We start from the raw sequence: 12807 nt of genomic DNA on the forward strand, positions 1-12807 counted from the left end.
ACTACTTCAGAATAAACATTTAGCATCATTTCCAGATACCAATTGGTTTGATATTGTTATATCATGCCATGGACGTTGTTTGAAGTGTTTGCTTTTTTGATGGCTACTTCCGTAGGGTGCTCTGTCTAGCTTGTTTAAATTAGACCTGATATCCTGTTTTTAAAGGCCTAAAATAGCAAGGACAGAGAGTCCAGGTAAAAACTTGGTCCATACACTTATGTAATACATAACAGTAATAAAAAAGAATCCTGTCTGGACAAGAAACTACGGGCTAGTGCCAACTGTAACCCTTCACTGAACCCATCAGCTAATCTAGAGTCGCATCTGCATTCTAGAGGCTCATTTTTGCATTAGTTGATGCTAAGGTCTTACAGCTCTAATCCGTGTAATACAGCCTGTCGGATCTGCAGTATCCGATCTGAAAGTAAACTAAAGCACACTCTAGAACTGCATTAGATGCTTGTGACAAGACCTCAGCCTTTTCTGGCAAGGAAGAACACCAGATGTTCAGGATTCCTCACCTGTTCCATACCAGCCAACTGTGATGTGAATATTTATTCGATTGTTGAACTTTTTACACTCACACGATCTCCTCACAGTGTTTAGAAAAGATAGAGAGTGAATCAACTGAAGCTCTCACGTGACAGAACTGAACTCTTCAGAATATGGCAACAACTCAAACAAACTCATAAACACGGCCATACAGACATTGGTCAAAGCTCATTATGAATCTCACACACACACACACACACACACACACACACACACACACACACACACACACACACACACACACACACACACACACACACACACACACACACACACACACACACACACACACCACACCACACCACACCAAACCCCACCTTACATTGGTACACAGCTCACAGGCTACTGTTTTATAGTCTTTATGGTTTTATTCACACTTTACTGTGTCTGTATGCACACTTATCTCTTAGTGTAAATCCAGAAGTGCTATTTAAGAATTTAAAGCTCAAAGACTGAAGTAAGCAGATGTTTTGTGATTCTGTATGTATATGTGCAGAGTCATGCATATTTAGATAATGAATGTGTGATTTCGTTTTATACTGTAGATCCATGATTACTGTGTCTTCTTTATCACAATCATCCTTTACCTATGCTCAGTTTCTATTGCTTCTCGCTGCAAAATTCTGCAGAAATGACTGGAATGCTCTTATGCTTGTGTCCTAACACCTGCTGAGTGGATCTACTCGTTTCAGAACGCATGTAGGAGGAATATTTGCATATTGAGTATGTAGTTAAATTGATGGAATACTTAAAGATTTCTTTTCATATTCCAAAATATATATAATTAAAAAAAATCCTGGATTATAATTGCCATTTATAATAAACTTCTTCAGGTATATTGTGATTTATTGTTATGGTTAGGGGTTGCATGCACTGGAAAATGAATATATAGAAAAAATTATATTTATATATTTATTGGGTTAAAAAAACAGCATTTAGTTGAAACAGAAAAGTTTTAGAACACGTGTCGGTCAAAAATTACCTTGTTTTTTTATTTAATATTTTGTATTTTAGGAGATTTTATGTTACCAGGGGCCGGTTTCACAAAGATAGACTTTGACTATGGCTTAGATATAGTAGATAGTCAGACTTCAGATAGACATCTAAATCAGACCGTTGCACAAAGCACTTAAGACTCTGACTATCTTAAGTAGGTCTACACTACAATGCATTCTGGGTAAAATAAGACACTTTTCAAAACAAAAAACATGGCGGATCGAGTAAGCGCATTCAACCGCTCAGTGCAGTTCATCCCAGCGGAAAATATGTTTGTTGGAGGAGTATAACAGTTACAATGACATTTTACTTGGGAAATTTAATGGAGAATGTATTAACAATTCAATTCAAATTTATTTGTATAGCGCTTTTCACAATACACATTGTCTCAAAGCAGCTTTACAGAAAGTGCATTTCGGAAATGTACATAGAAAAATACAGTCAGTTAATCATGTATTAATTTATGGCATAACATATCGCCGGCTTTGAGTCGTCTCTTCACAGGCGTCGAGTCGTCTCTTCACAGGCGTTGGGGCATCTGAAGTCTCCGTGAGAGGCTGGATACAAACTGGAGCTGACGAACGCTATTTACCTCGGGACTAGCGTCCCGAGATAACAGCAGAAGGCAGATGGGAAATAATTAGCATAGTTGATGTTCATAATGTTAATGCATTCGAACTGATTCAGCAGTAGTATTAAAGGTTAAGCATTAAGTGAATGCTTGGTTAAAGAGATGCGTCTTTAATCTAGTTTTAAACTGGAACAGCAAGTCTGAGTCTCGAACAATATCAGGAAGGCTATTCCAGAGTTTAGGAGCTAAATGTGAGAACGCCCTCCCTCCTTTAGTGGACTTAGATATCCTAGGAATGACCAGAAGCCTCGAATTTAGTGATCTTAAAGAGCGCGATGGATTTGTATGGCGATAGAAGGTCTGTTAAATACACAGGAGCTAAACCATTTAGGGCTTTATAGGTCAGTAGGAATACTTTGTAATCGATACGTAACTTAATAGGTTACCAGTGTAGAGATGATAAAATAGTTGTTATATGATCATATTTTCTTGATCTAGTAAGAACTCTAGCGGCTGCATTTTGCACTAACTGTAGCTCGTTTATTGAGGATGCAGGACAACCAGCTAATAAAGCATTACAGTAATCTAGTCTCGAGGTCATGAATGCATGAACTAACTTTTCTGCATCAGAAACAGATAGCATGTTACGTAGCTTAGCAATGTTTCTAAGGTGGAAAAAGGCTGTTCTTGTAATATATGAAATATGATTTTCGAAAGTCAAGTTGCAGTCTAGTATAACACCCAGTTCTTTTACTGTAGTGGATAAAGTAACAGGACATCCTTCTAAATTAAAGTTGTATTGTAAGGGATTTTGTGGGTAGTTTTTTGGACCAATAAGTAGTACCTCCGTTTTATCTGAATTTAATAGCAGGAAATTACATCATTTAGACACTCTGTCAATTTAGATAAGTTAGTGTTTTCATCTGGTCGTGATGAGATATATAATTGAGTGTCATCAGCATAACAGTGGAAATTAATTCCATGTTTTCTTATAATATTACCAAGTGGCAGCATGTATATTGAGAATAGCAGAGGGCCTAACACCGATCCTTGCGGCACTCCATAGTCTACTGACGTTATCTTTGATTTTTCCCCATTTAAACAGACAAAATGGTAACGGTCTGATAAGTACGATCTAAACCAGCTTAATGCCTGTCCCTGAACACCAGTGTAGTTTTGTAGTCGATCCAAGAGTATTTTATGATCTATAGTGTCGAACGCAGCGCTAAGATCGAGTAGAACTAGTATTGAGATACAGCCTTGGTCAGAAGCTAAAAGTAAATCATTTGTAATTTTAACTAGCGCAGTTTCTGTGCTATGATGCGGTCTGAATCCCGACTGGAATTTTTCATAGATATCATTTTCTTGCAAGAAAGAGCACAATTGAGCGGACACAACTTTTTCTAATATTTTAGACATAAATGGAAGATTTGAGATGGGTCTGTAATTTGCTAAGTTATTTGGATCTAATTGCGGTTTCTTAATGAGAGGTTTTATTACTGCCACAGCTTGAATATTTTTGGAACATGACCTAAAAATAAAGATGAGTTAATAATATTAAGAAAAGGCTCTTCCAATACAGGTAACATTTCTTTCAGTAGTTTAGTGGGTATTGGATCTAATAAACATGTTGTTGGTTTAGATGCAATGATAAGTTTATTTAGCTCTTCCTGTCCTATAGTTGTAAAGCGGTGTAGTTGTTCTAGAGGGGCCATAATTGAGGTTGAATCATAAGACATCATAGAGGATTGTATATTTACAATTGTGTTTCGGTTGCTTTCTATTTTCTCATCGAAGTAATTCATAAAATCATTACTACTATATTGTAACGGAATATTTTGCTCTGGCTATGTTTGTTTATTTGTTAGTCTAGCCACGGTGTTGAATAAAAACCTTGGATTATTTTGGTTATTTTCTATTAGTTTGCGGAGATGCTCAGCCCTGGCTGCTTTTAGAGCCTTTTTATAACGTGACATACTGTCTTTCCACGCGATTCTAAAGACCTCTAAATTAGTTTGTTTCCATTTACGCTCTAAGTTACGAGCGTAAATGGAACTAGAAGAAATGTTTAATTTTGAAAAAGATTGCTACGACAGTTAACAGCGTTAATCCGACCGTTGAGCGAAGACGTACAGAAAAGATAAAAAAAATAAGGTACAAGATGCCAAAAAATAAATATTTAAGAGAAAATATCCTAAAAACCCTTTCCCTTCTCATAGCTCTCTCAATAACGCCGTCAGCAAACCACAGATTATGAGCCATTTTCCCTTTTCTTTTGGCTGTTTGTACTGTAACTGATTGTTACTGCTGGTTGCCAAGGTAACAGAGTCTTAGACCTAAGTTAGCTTGGGGGAAACATGTCTAATTTTTTGGGTTTCTATCTAAGTCAGTCTTTATTTTGGTGAAACATTCTAACTTAGTCTATGAGCAAATTTTAGACTAATTTAAGACACTATAGACAGGTCTAAAATAGCTTTGTGAGACCAGCCCCAGTGTATATTTCTGCAGTAGTTATAATCCATTTATTCACTTTTTCAGCATTGACCAGAAAATTACATTTCCAAGATAAACTATCATAAGTCTTGAATGTTTTGGATTTCATATTTTTAAAGGTGCATTGTGTAATATATCTGAGGATCTATTGACAGAAATGCAATATAAGATCCATAACTATGTTTTCAGTGGTGTATAAAGACCTTACTTAAAGGGACTATGTGTAGTTTTTACTTTTAATTTTATTATCTAAAATAATTATTTTTATTCATAAATATTTCCTCAATGCGCCCATGTCGTTCCGCCATCTTGAAAAACCATAATAGCAGAGTGGGTCAAAAAGTACTAGACCAGCGTGTTTCCACAATGCGTTCAGAGCCAGCGTCACGTAACTGAAAGCAGCAGAAACGGAGAAGCAGAGCAGAGCAGTGAGAGGCGCTTGTCACTGCCCCGGCAATTTTAAAAGGCTGCATTTCACTGTTATTATTCATACTGTAACATTCGTTTGTTCGTTGTGTCAAGTTGCAGTTTGTTTGAAATAACAAACCTGTTCACCCGAAGGAAAACTCGACGAAGTGCTATTAGAAGACAACCTGTCAAAGCTTTTTGGTGCATAACAGCTACCGTAGATGCAACACGCATTTGAAAAAGTGAGGCACTGGAGCGCACAATTCGTTTGAATGCAAAAATACAATTTCACGCTAGATGGGAGACATTCCTACACAATGTCCTTTTAACTTTTGTTGGTTGCAATTCGTAACCTCACCACTAGATGCCGCTAAAAAACACACACTGCGCCTTTAAATACTTGGTAGATAATTGCTGAAGTGAAAACAGTTTTTTTTTTAAAGTGAACTTGAAAAATGCTGAAAAAGTTCATAACATAAATCTAAACAAGCTGTTTTCCTAATTTCAGGTTGATATGTCAAAAAATTTGCTTTTAGTAAGATTTTGTTTTGGCGCAGTACCAAATGATTCCACTAGTTCTATTAATTTTCAATTAAGTTCATTTTTGACCAAGAACAATAGAATTGTGACTATTTCAGGAACATTTAACGTTTTCAAATCATGTCCATGTTTTTTTTTAAATTATTGATTGATAGATTGCATTAAAAATCCACTTGGCTCATGCCACTTCTTATAACAATGATTGGAAATAATTGAATAATAATAAAAACCTTCAACTGTTTAGCAAAGTAAATCAGGAAACCATCACAGTGATGATTAAAATGTTTAATTATTGAATTAATCTCTCTCTTTTTGTCCTTTTCTCTGTAGTGCTGTTGCATGAGGAGGTGGTGCGTCTGCAGGAGGAGGTGTCGGTGCTGAAGCAGGTCAGGGAGATGTTGAATCGAGAGCTGGAGGAGACAGGAGGAGGATGCTCCGTGGAGCTGCTGTCTGTCTCTCAGATCCGAGTGCAGCTAACACAGAAAGAGCAGGAGCTGGACAGAGCAAAGGAGGCATTACAGGGTAGGAAATGAATACAATGAGCCCGACCTTTCATCTCCAGCTCTCAGACTACCCCAGACCTGTCATTTTGATATAAACAATAGACATAAAAGCACAAACCCCTTGCTTAGTGCAAACTAACTGCCATCTTGCTCATGGAAACAAAGACTATTCACAAATATTATGGAGAGAATAGGAGTGTTTGGTTGCTTTATTGATTTCATTCATTTATAAATGATTTATAATGGTTTATGCATTCATTTTGGCATATTTTTAACATGTCATTTACATGAATTGACTTGTGGAGCAGCATTAGCCCAATATCATACCCTTACCCATACTTTATATATATATATTTACTTTATCGTTGATTATTATATGCAGGGGCTGTTGATTTATCATGTTAATTTATTTAATTGGTTATGGGGGGAAAAAACGTGTTAAAACAATAACGCATTTACCAAACCTGGCCCCACCCCCAGACCTATGTAGATAATCTTACATTTCATATAGTTGGTTGGTGAAGAACATGATGCAGGGCAACAACTCGTTACGAGTAACGAGCACAGTAGTGCTGTCTTTGTCTTGAATAGCATGAGTGCAAATGTGATATTGATTTTATACAACAGGTCAATAAATAAGAAGGTAAAATTGGGATATATTTTACACACACAATATTGTCCGTTTTTGCAAAAAGAATTCAACAAATATATTGCCTATAAAGCCAGAGCAGAACTGTTGTGCGTCTCTGAGCAACACGACAGCGGCGTTTTATTACTGAACGAATCCACGTTTCGAGTGAATCAATCGGGTGAACAAATTATTTAATGGCCCATTAATAAAGATTGCTAATAGGTGTGTTCGACTTGAAGTGGCTCTGCGCAGGCCAACCGGTGTGACATCAAAGTACTGCGAGAGATCAGAGATTAGAGATCACACAGAGCCGTCTGCTCTCTATTCGCTCTCGCAGTACTTTGATGTCATACACCGATTAGACACACCTATTTACTTCATTCTTGAATGAATCAGCCATTTCAACAAATCGAATGAATGACTGACTCAATGACTTACTCATTTAGACATTTACCCCCACCTACAGGCAGTTTTCGATTATTATATTATATTATATTATATTATATTATATTATATTATATTATATTATATTATATTATATTATATTATATACCTCTCATATTTAAATAAGAGTCTCAGACAAGTGATTTGATCCAGTATATATGTTTAAATTGCAAAAGGTGTTTTGACTGCACCATTTAAAATCTGCAGAGTTCCTCAAAGCGATTTAGATGTCATCTCTCGTCTTTCTTTATTTTGTGCAGCTGCTCATTTTTCAGCTCTGTAGCTGTGAAATGCAGAAGTAATCAGAACTGCACTGGCCACAAAACTGCAAAATATTCTCTGTGCTTAGGTATCCAGGGATTCTAACCTCCTTGGTCTGACTTTGTCTCTTTTTCCAATGACCCTTAAAGCCAAGTGTGACAGGAATGCAGGAATAGATATTCTAGATCAGGGAGAGTTGAATGGCAATCCTGAACATTAATTTCACCTAAACAGCTTTGCATTGTGGGTGCTGTCTTCTGTGTTCATCTGAGCAGAGCTGACTTTGTGTGTCTGCAGTATTCTGCGAAGGCTTACTGAAATCAGTAATGAAAATCCTCATTTTGAAATGAGCATTGTACATGTCTGCTGTGGAAATCCACGTCAGCAAGAGATGGATGGATAAAGAAAACTCTTATAACTAATAATGTGAAAAGGAAAAGGAACATGATCCAATGTTAAATGAAACGCTCACTGTTTTGGAGAAAATTAAAGAGCTCTCCTTACAGGATCTACTGATCTGAATGTTCACTGCTATTCACAATCTCTCTCCACCTCCGACCAGGTGTGTGTGTGTGTGTGTGTGTGTGTGTGTGTGTGTGTGTGTGTGTGTGTGTGTGTGTGTGTGTGTGTGTGTGTGTGTGTGTGTGTGTGTGTGTGTGTGTGTGTGTGTGCACAAGTGTGTAAAGGTTTTTTTGTGTGTGTGTGTGTGCCTTTTGGCTCCTGTATAATGAGTCTTTAAGTGGTGGTTGAATGGACTCAATGTCCTTGGAAAAGACGAGCTGCAATTTGCAAGTCAGAGCAGAGACTATACAAACAACCTAAAACAGTCAATTACTGCCTCTGTTATCACACAATATTAACCACAACCAGCTGGAGAGAGATACACCCTAGAAGAGGAAAAAGGGGGAGTGAGAGAGAGGGATTGGACATCTTGGACATCAAGAGAATTATAGTCATGTATAAATGGGAACGGTTATATGCAAATTAAACCGTATTATAGTTTTAAATTGATCGAGACCACAGACCAAAATAGCACATGAAAAAACATTTCAGAAAGTCTTTAATGTGTAATATTACTACATATAACTGACAGGTGAATCCATAGCAGCACTATTTTATCAACACTGAGGTCCATTATAATGGGTAGATGAGTAATTCCCTTTCTTATATTGTCAGATATCCTTCATGCTTTCTCATGGCCTCTCTGCAAGGTCTTATTATGAATATTATTTTAATTCATACTGTTTAAAACAGAGCATAAGGTTGATAATAGTCAAGGTTGTGAAGCACTTCTGATTTGTCAGAGCAAAACTAGCAGTGGAGCACAGAACCTTGATTTTAGAAAATTACTTTAAACTATAACACATTGCAAAGTTAATACAAGTATTATCATTTTCAATAATAGGAAACATTATTGCTTATATTGTTTTCTCTTTCTTTTTGGTTTGTGTTCTTTAATTATTGGTGCTCGCAAGGCCTCCAATAAGGATTGCTCATACTTAGAGTTAGGATTTATTTTAAATCGATAACTCTATGAATTAAACTGGAGTTTGTGCTATGGATATGAATTATACCTTTAATCATGGTTTGGGATTAGTAAGATTAAGATTTAATGGTTTTGAAAGTGGTATGTTCACCAAGGCTTCTTTTTTTTAATCAAAAATACATTAAAAGCAGTAATGTTGTGAAATATCATTGCAATTTTAATTACAAGTCACTTCACAAATCCTTCTAATATGCTGGTTGGTGCTCAATAAACATTTCTTATTATTATCGATATTGAAAACGGCTTTGTTGCTTAATTTTTATGGGAATATATAAGATACATACAGGATAGGGTCAGGTCTCTTAAAACATGTAATTCCTCCAAGCACTTCAGAGATTCTTCCAAGAACCGCATCAAATGGGAAGGTTTTTACACTCTAAAAATATATTAAAGTTCCTTGAATACATAACAGGATATTCGAAGCACCCTAAAAGGGTATCAGAGGTTTTTGAGAGGGGTCCATCTGAGGAACTTTTTAAATATCTTTATCTTTATCTCTCTTTTCCCCCTAGCAATGAAGGCAGACCGGAAGCGTTTGAGGTTGGAGAGGACTGATCTCGTGAATCAGATGCAGCAGCTCTACACAACACTGGAGAGCCGTGAGGAGCAGCTGCGAGACTTCATACGCAACTACGAGCAACACCGAAAAGTATTTTTCTGGCATACTTGTATGTCTTGTGCATTAATACTTGCACAGCAACTTCAAACATGCATAAATTCACACACAAACTTGTTTGTGTTGTAGGAGAGTGAGGATGCAGTGAGAGTCTTGGCAAGGGAAAAGGATCTGTTAGAGCGGGAGAAGTGGGACCTACGTCGACAAACCAAAGAGGCCACAGAACATGCAAGTGCACTCCGCTCTGCACTGGACCTGAAAGAGAACAGGATCAAGGAGCTGGAGGCTGAACTAACTATGGTAAGATACACATCATTAGAAAAACAGGATACCACACATTAGAATATCCTGCTTCTTGTCTGCTGAGTGGGTTCATAAATATTTGAAATGCGAGTTTATCTGGTTTCTTCAAACTATCTGTCAACTAGCTCAAAAACTTCAGTGTTGAGTAGTGTATGGGTGCTTTTGTTTATGTGTGTGTTTCTTTAACAGATGAGTAACTTTATGGCTCAGAAACTAGAGAGTCGCGTGTTTGTTCGATCTCCAGAAAGACCAGCATCACCTAAAACAGTGTCGGTAAGATCAGCCAGGCCTGTCACTCAACCCCAAGTCCCTCTTTGGTCTGCAGTGTTGACTCCTTCTCTGATATGCAAAATTTAGACAATGTTATTGGTTGCACGTGTATTTTGTTTTGAGAACAAACGTGTTGTGTATATGGAATGGAAAACGCATGTTCCCTTGCTGTGAGAATGAATGTGTTTGTGCTTCTCTCTGCATGCTAGTTTATTAGAATGTTTAGAAACTTGGGAAGCATTCTAACCCAATGATAATGTAGAACATGGCAATGGTGGTGGTGGTGTTATTTGGGCTTGTTGTCTGTCATGACTGTGATGTGAAATGATTCTGAACTAGGCCCAACATGGAATCTGCAGGTTTTAGCGGACCGATTGTGGGAACAGTTGTGCAAAAATTAGCAAAAATGATTTACAAACAGTATAATGTATTAAATAGTACTGAGAATTCACTTTTATTGGTTGCCTGTTTTTATAAGAAAACAGGTTTCCCACAGTCCCACATAAAATAACAGCATAGATTTAAATATTTATATATATATATAAATATATAATATTTAAATCTATGCTGCTATTTTATGTGGGACTGTTGGAAACCTGTCCCACAGATTTAAATAAATTTAGATTATTTATTTATATATATATATATAATATTTTAATCTATGCTGCTATTTTATGTAGGACTGTGGGAAACCTGTTTTCTTATAAAAACGTACTTGGTTACTAACGTAACCTCGGTTCTCTCTAGAGAGGGAACGAGTACCGCGTAATATCTTACGCTATGGGGGAAAACCTCTTTTCCACGAGATATTGAAGCCAAAAATTATCCTTAATTTTTAATCAATGTAAAAGGCTTTGCGACAGCATGCAGACATAGGCAAGGCAGCTTGCGTGCCTATTGGCTGACCTGTGGCAAAAGCAGCAGCCTATCGACAGAGGCCCTGCGAGACATGACACCCAATGGGGCACTTCGCGCCAATATACGTCACGTCCCGCCAGAATAGGCGTGGAAGAAACTTTCCTTAACTTTTTTTGGGTGAAAATACTAACGTGCCTAACACTTTTGCACAGTACTATATGTGTAAGTATTATATGTACAGTAAAATATGTATTTATAAAAAATATCAACATTTGTATATATATAGACAGACTTGCGCTGCTCATGTTGCACTTTACTATATTTTCCTTTTTTCAATCATATTTCAAGCAAATAAAAACCATCATGTCGAACAGTGCACATATGAAGTGTCTCAGTCGAAGGAAATAATCCATTATTTATCAGCTTAAATATATCTGCAAAATTTTCTTATGATAACAATAACATTAAAAATGAACATATATCGGCGATATCTAAATGGTTACCGATATATTGTGCATCCCTAATATTTTATAAACATAAAAACAATCATTATGTTTCATATATATAAATTATATATACATAGCATAAAGCTTCTAAATGTGTTTGTTAAATATCCGAATTCAGTAGACAAGAAAAACTTGAAAATTCATGAATATTAATTGGTCAAAATTTTTTACAACAATTGGATTTAACACATACGGGGGAAAAAGGATGTAGAATTTTGACAAGTTTCGAATTAAACAAGTTTACACACATGTAGTATTTTCTGCAGAATTCTGTATGGGTCTATTAATAACTTGTCTGTAGCTCCAGACTGCCACTACTGTGAAACGTTTGGAGCAGTTATTCTGGGCAGTATGACACATTCATTTTCACACATTTTACACTTGTTTACAACACTCTCTGGACAAAGAAGTGGACCTAATTGAATTAAATCTGTTTGTGTGTTCCAGGCAAAACAGTCTTTGGCTACTCTCACTAAGGATGTTCCTAAGCGACATTCGTTGGCCATGCCCACGGAAACTGTCGTCAACGGCAACCAAGAGTGGGCGATGCATGCAGAGCTTCCTCTGACTGCGGCGATACGACAGAGTCAACAAAACCTTTACTACTCAATGGATAGACAGGGTACATATAGTGCACATTACACATACAATAATGACCTGTCAGTATAAAGATCTGAACAAGCTGAAGTTACCCGAGTTTAAATCAGCCTCCAAATTCTGCAACAAATTCACTGAATCAGTCATATGTTTGTGTCTGTTAGCACTGAAAGCATCATCATGCGTTTGTGATGCTGATGGCATCAGCATGATGTCATCAGCCGCAGCCAGGATCAGTCCGTGTCACTCGAAACAACCGTCTGTCATCTCAGACGCCTCAATGATGGAGGGAGAGAGATCCTCAACGGCATCCGATTCACCACGACACAGAACACACTCCCTCTGCAATGTAAGACATAAAACACAGAATTCAACTCACTGTGACACTCTTTGCATTACAAAAATACACAAACGTGTACGGTGGTGTGGCATGATACTGTCTACCTGATACCCAAATCTCAAAATACATTTACATTTATTCATTTAACAGACTCTTTTAATTAGAGCGACATACAAATGTGAAATATATCTAGCAATTCATCACAGACCCAACACAGAGCCAACAATATTTATAGTATACTATATTAAAAATGCCTAGATTAGGAAACAAGCTAAAGCAGAGGTGAAATGCAATGCCTTGGTTTAGGTTTTGAAGTGTTTTAATTGTTCAGAAGAGGTGCACAAAATATTGTGTTACTATTATTGCATGCAT

The 12807-nt window shown here is 36.9% G+C and overlaps 1 protein-coding gene across 4 annotated transcripts in view; it reads left to right on the top strand.

The window, feature by feature from the left end:
• Positions 1 to 12807, top strand: part of kazna (kazrin, periplakin interacting protein a) — a 59619-nt gene that overhangs the window by 30095 nt on the left and 16717 nt on the right. For 3 of the 4 annotated variants that reach the window (XM_077223943.1, XM_077223945.1, XM_077223946.1), the window contains 6 exons: positions 5891 to 6082; positions 9458 to 9594; positions 9691 to 9861; positions 10054 to 10137; positions 11946 to 12120; positions 12260 to 12444. In XM_077223943.1, the coding sequence (XP_077080058.1) occupies positions 5891 to 6082; positions 9458 to 9594; positions 9691 to 9861; positions 10054 to 10137; positions 11946 to 12120; positions 12260 to 12444 (944 nt within the window). The remainder of the gene's footprint in view (positions 1 to 5890; positions 6083 to 9457; positions 9595 to 9690; positions 9862 to 10053; positions 10138 to 11945; positions 12121 to 12259; positions 12445 to 12807) is intronic. The other variant, XM_077223944.1, reaches the window with a different exon arrangement.

Source organism: Siphateles boraxobius, unplaced genomic scaffold (assembly GCF_051911475.1).
Source record: "Siphateles boraxobius isolate OS27281-9 unplaced genomic scaffold, OSU_SipBor_1 9, whole genome shotgun sequence".
Classification (NCBI taxonomy): Eukaryota; Metazoa; Chordata; class Actinopteri; order Cypriniformes; family Leuciscidae; genus Siphateles; species Siphateles boraxobius.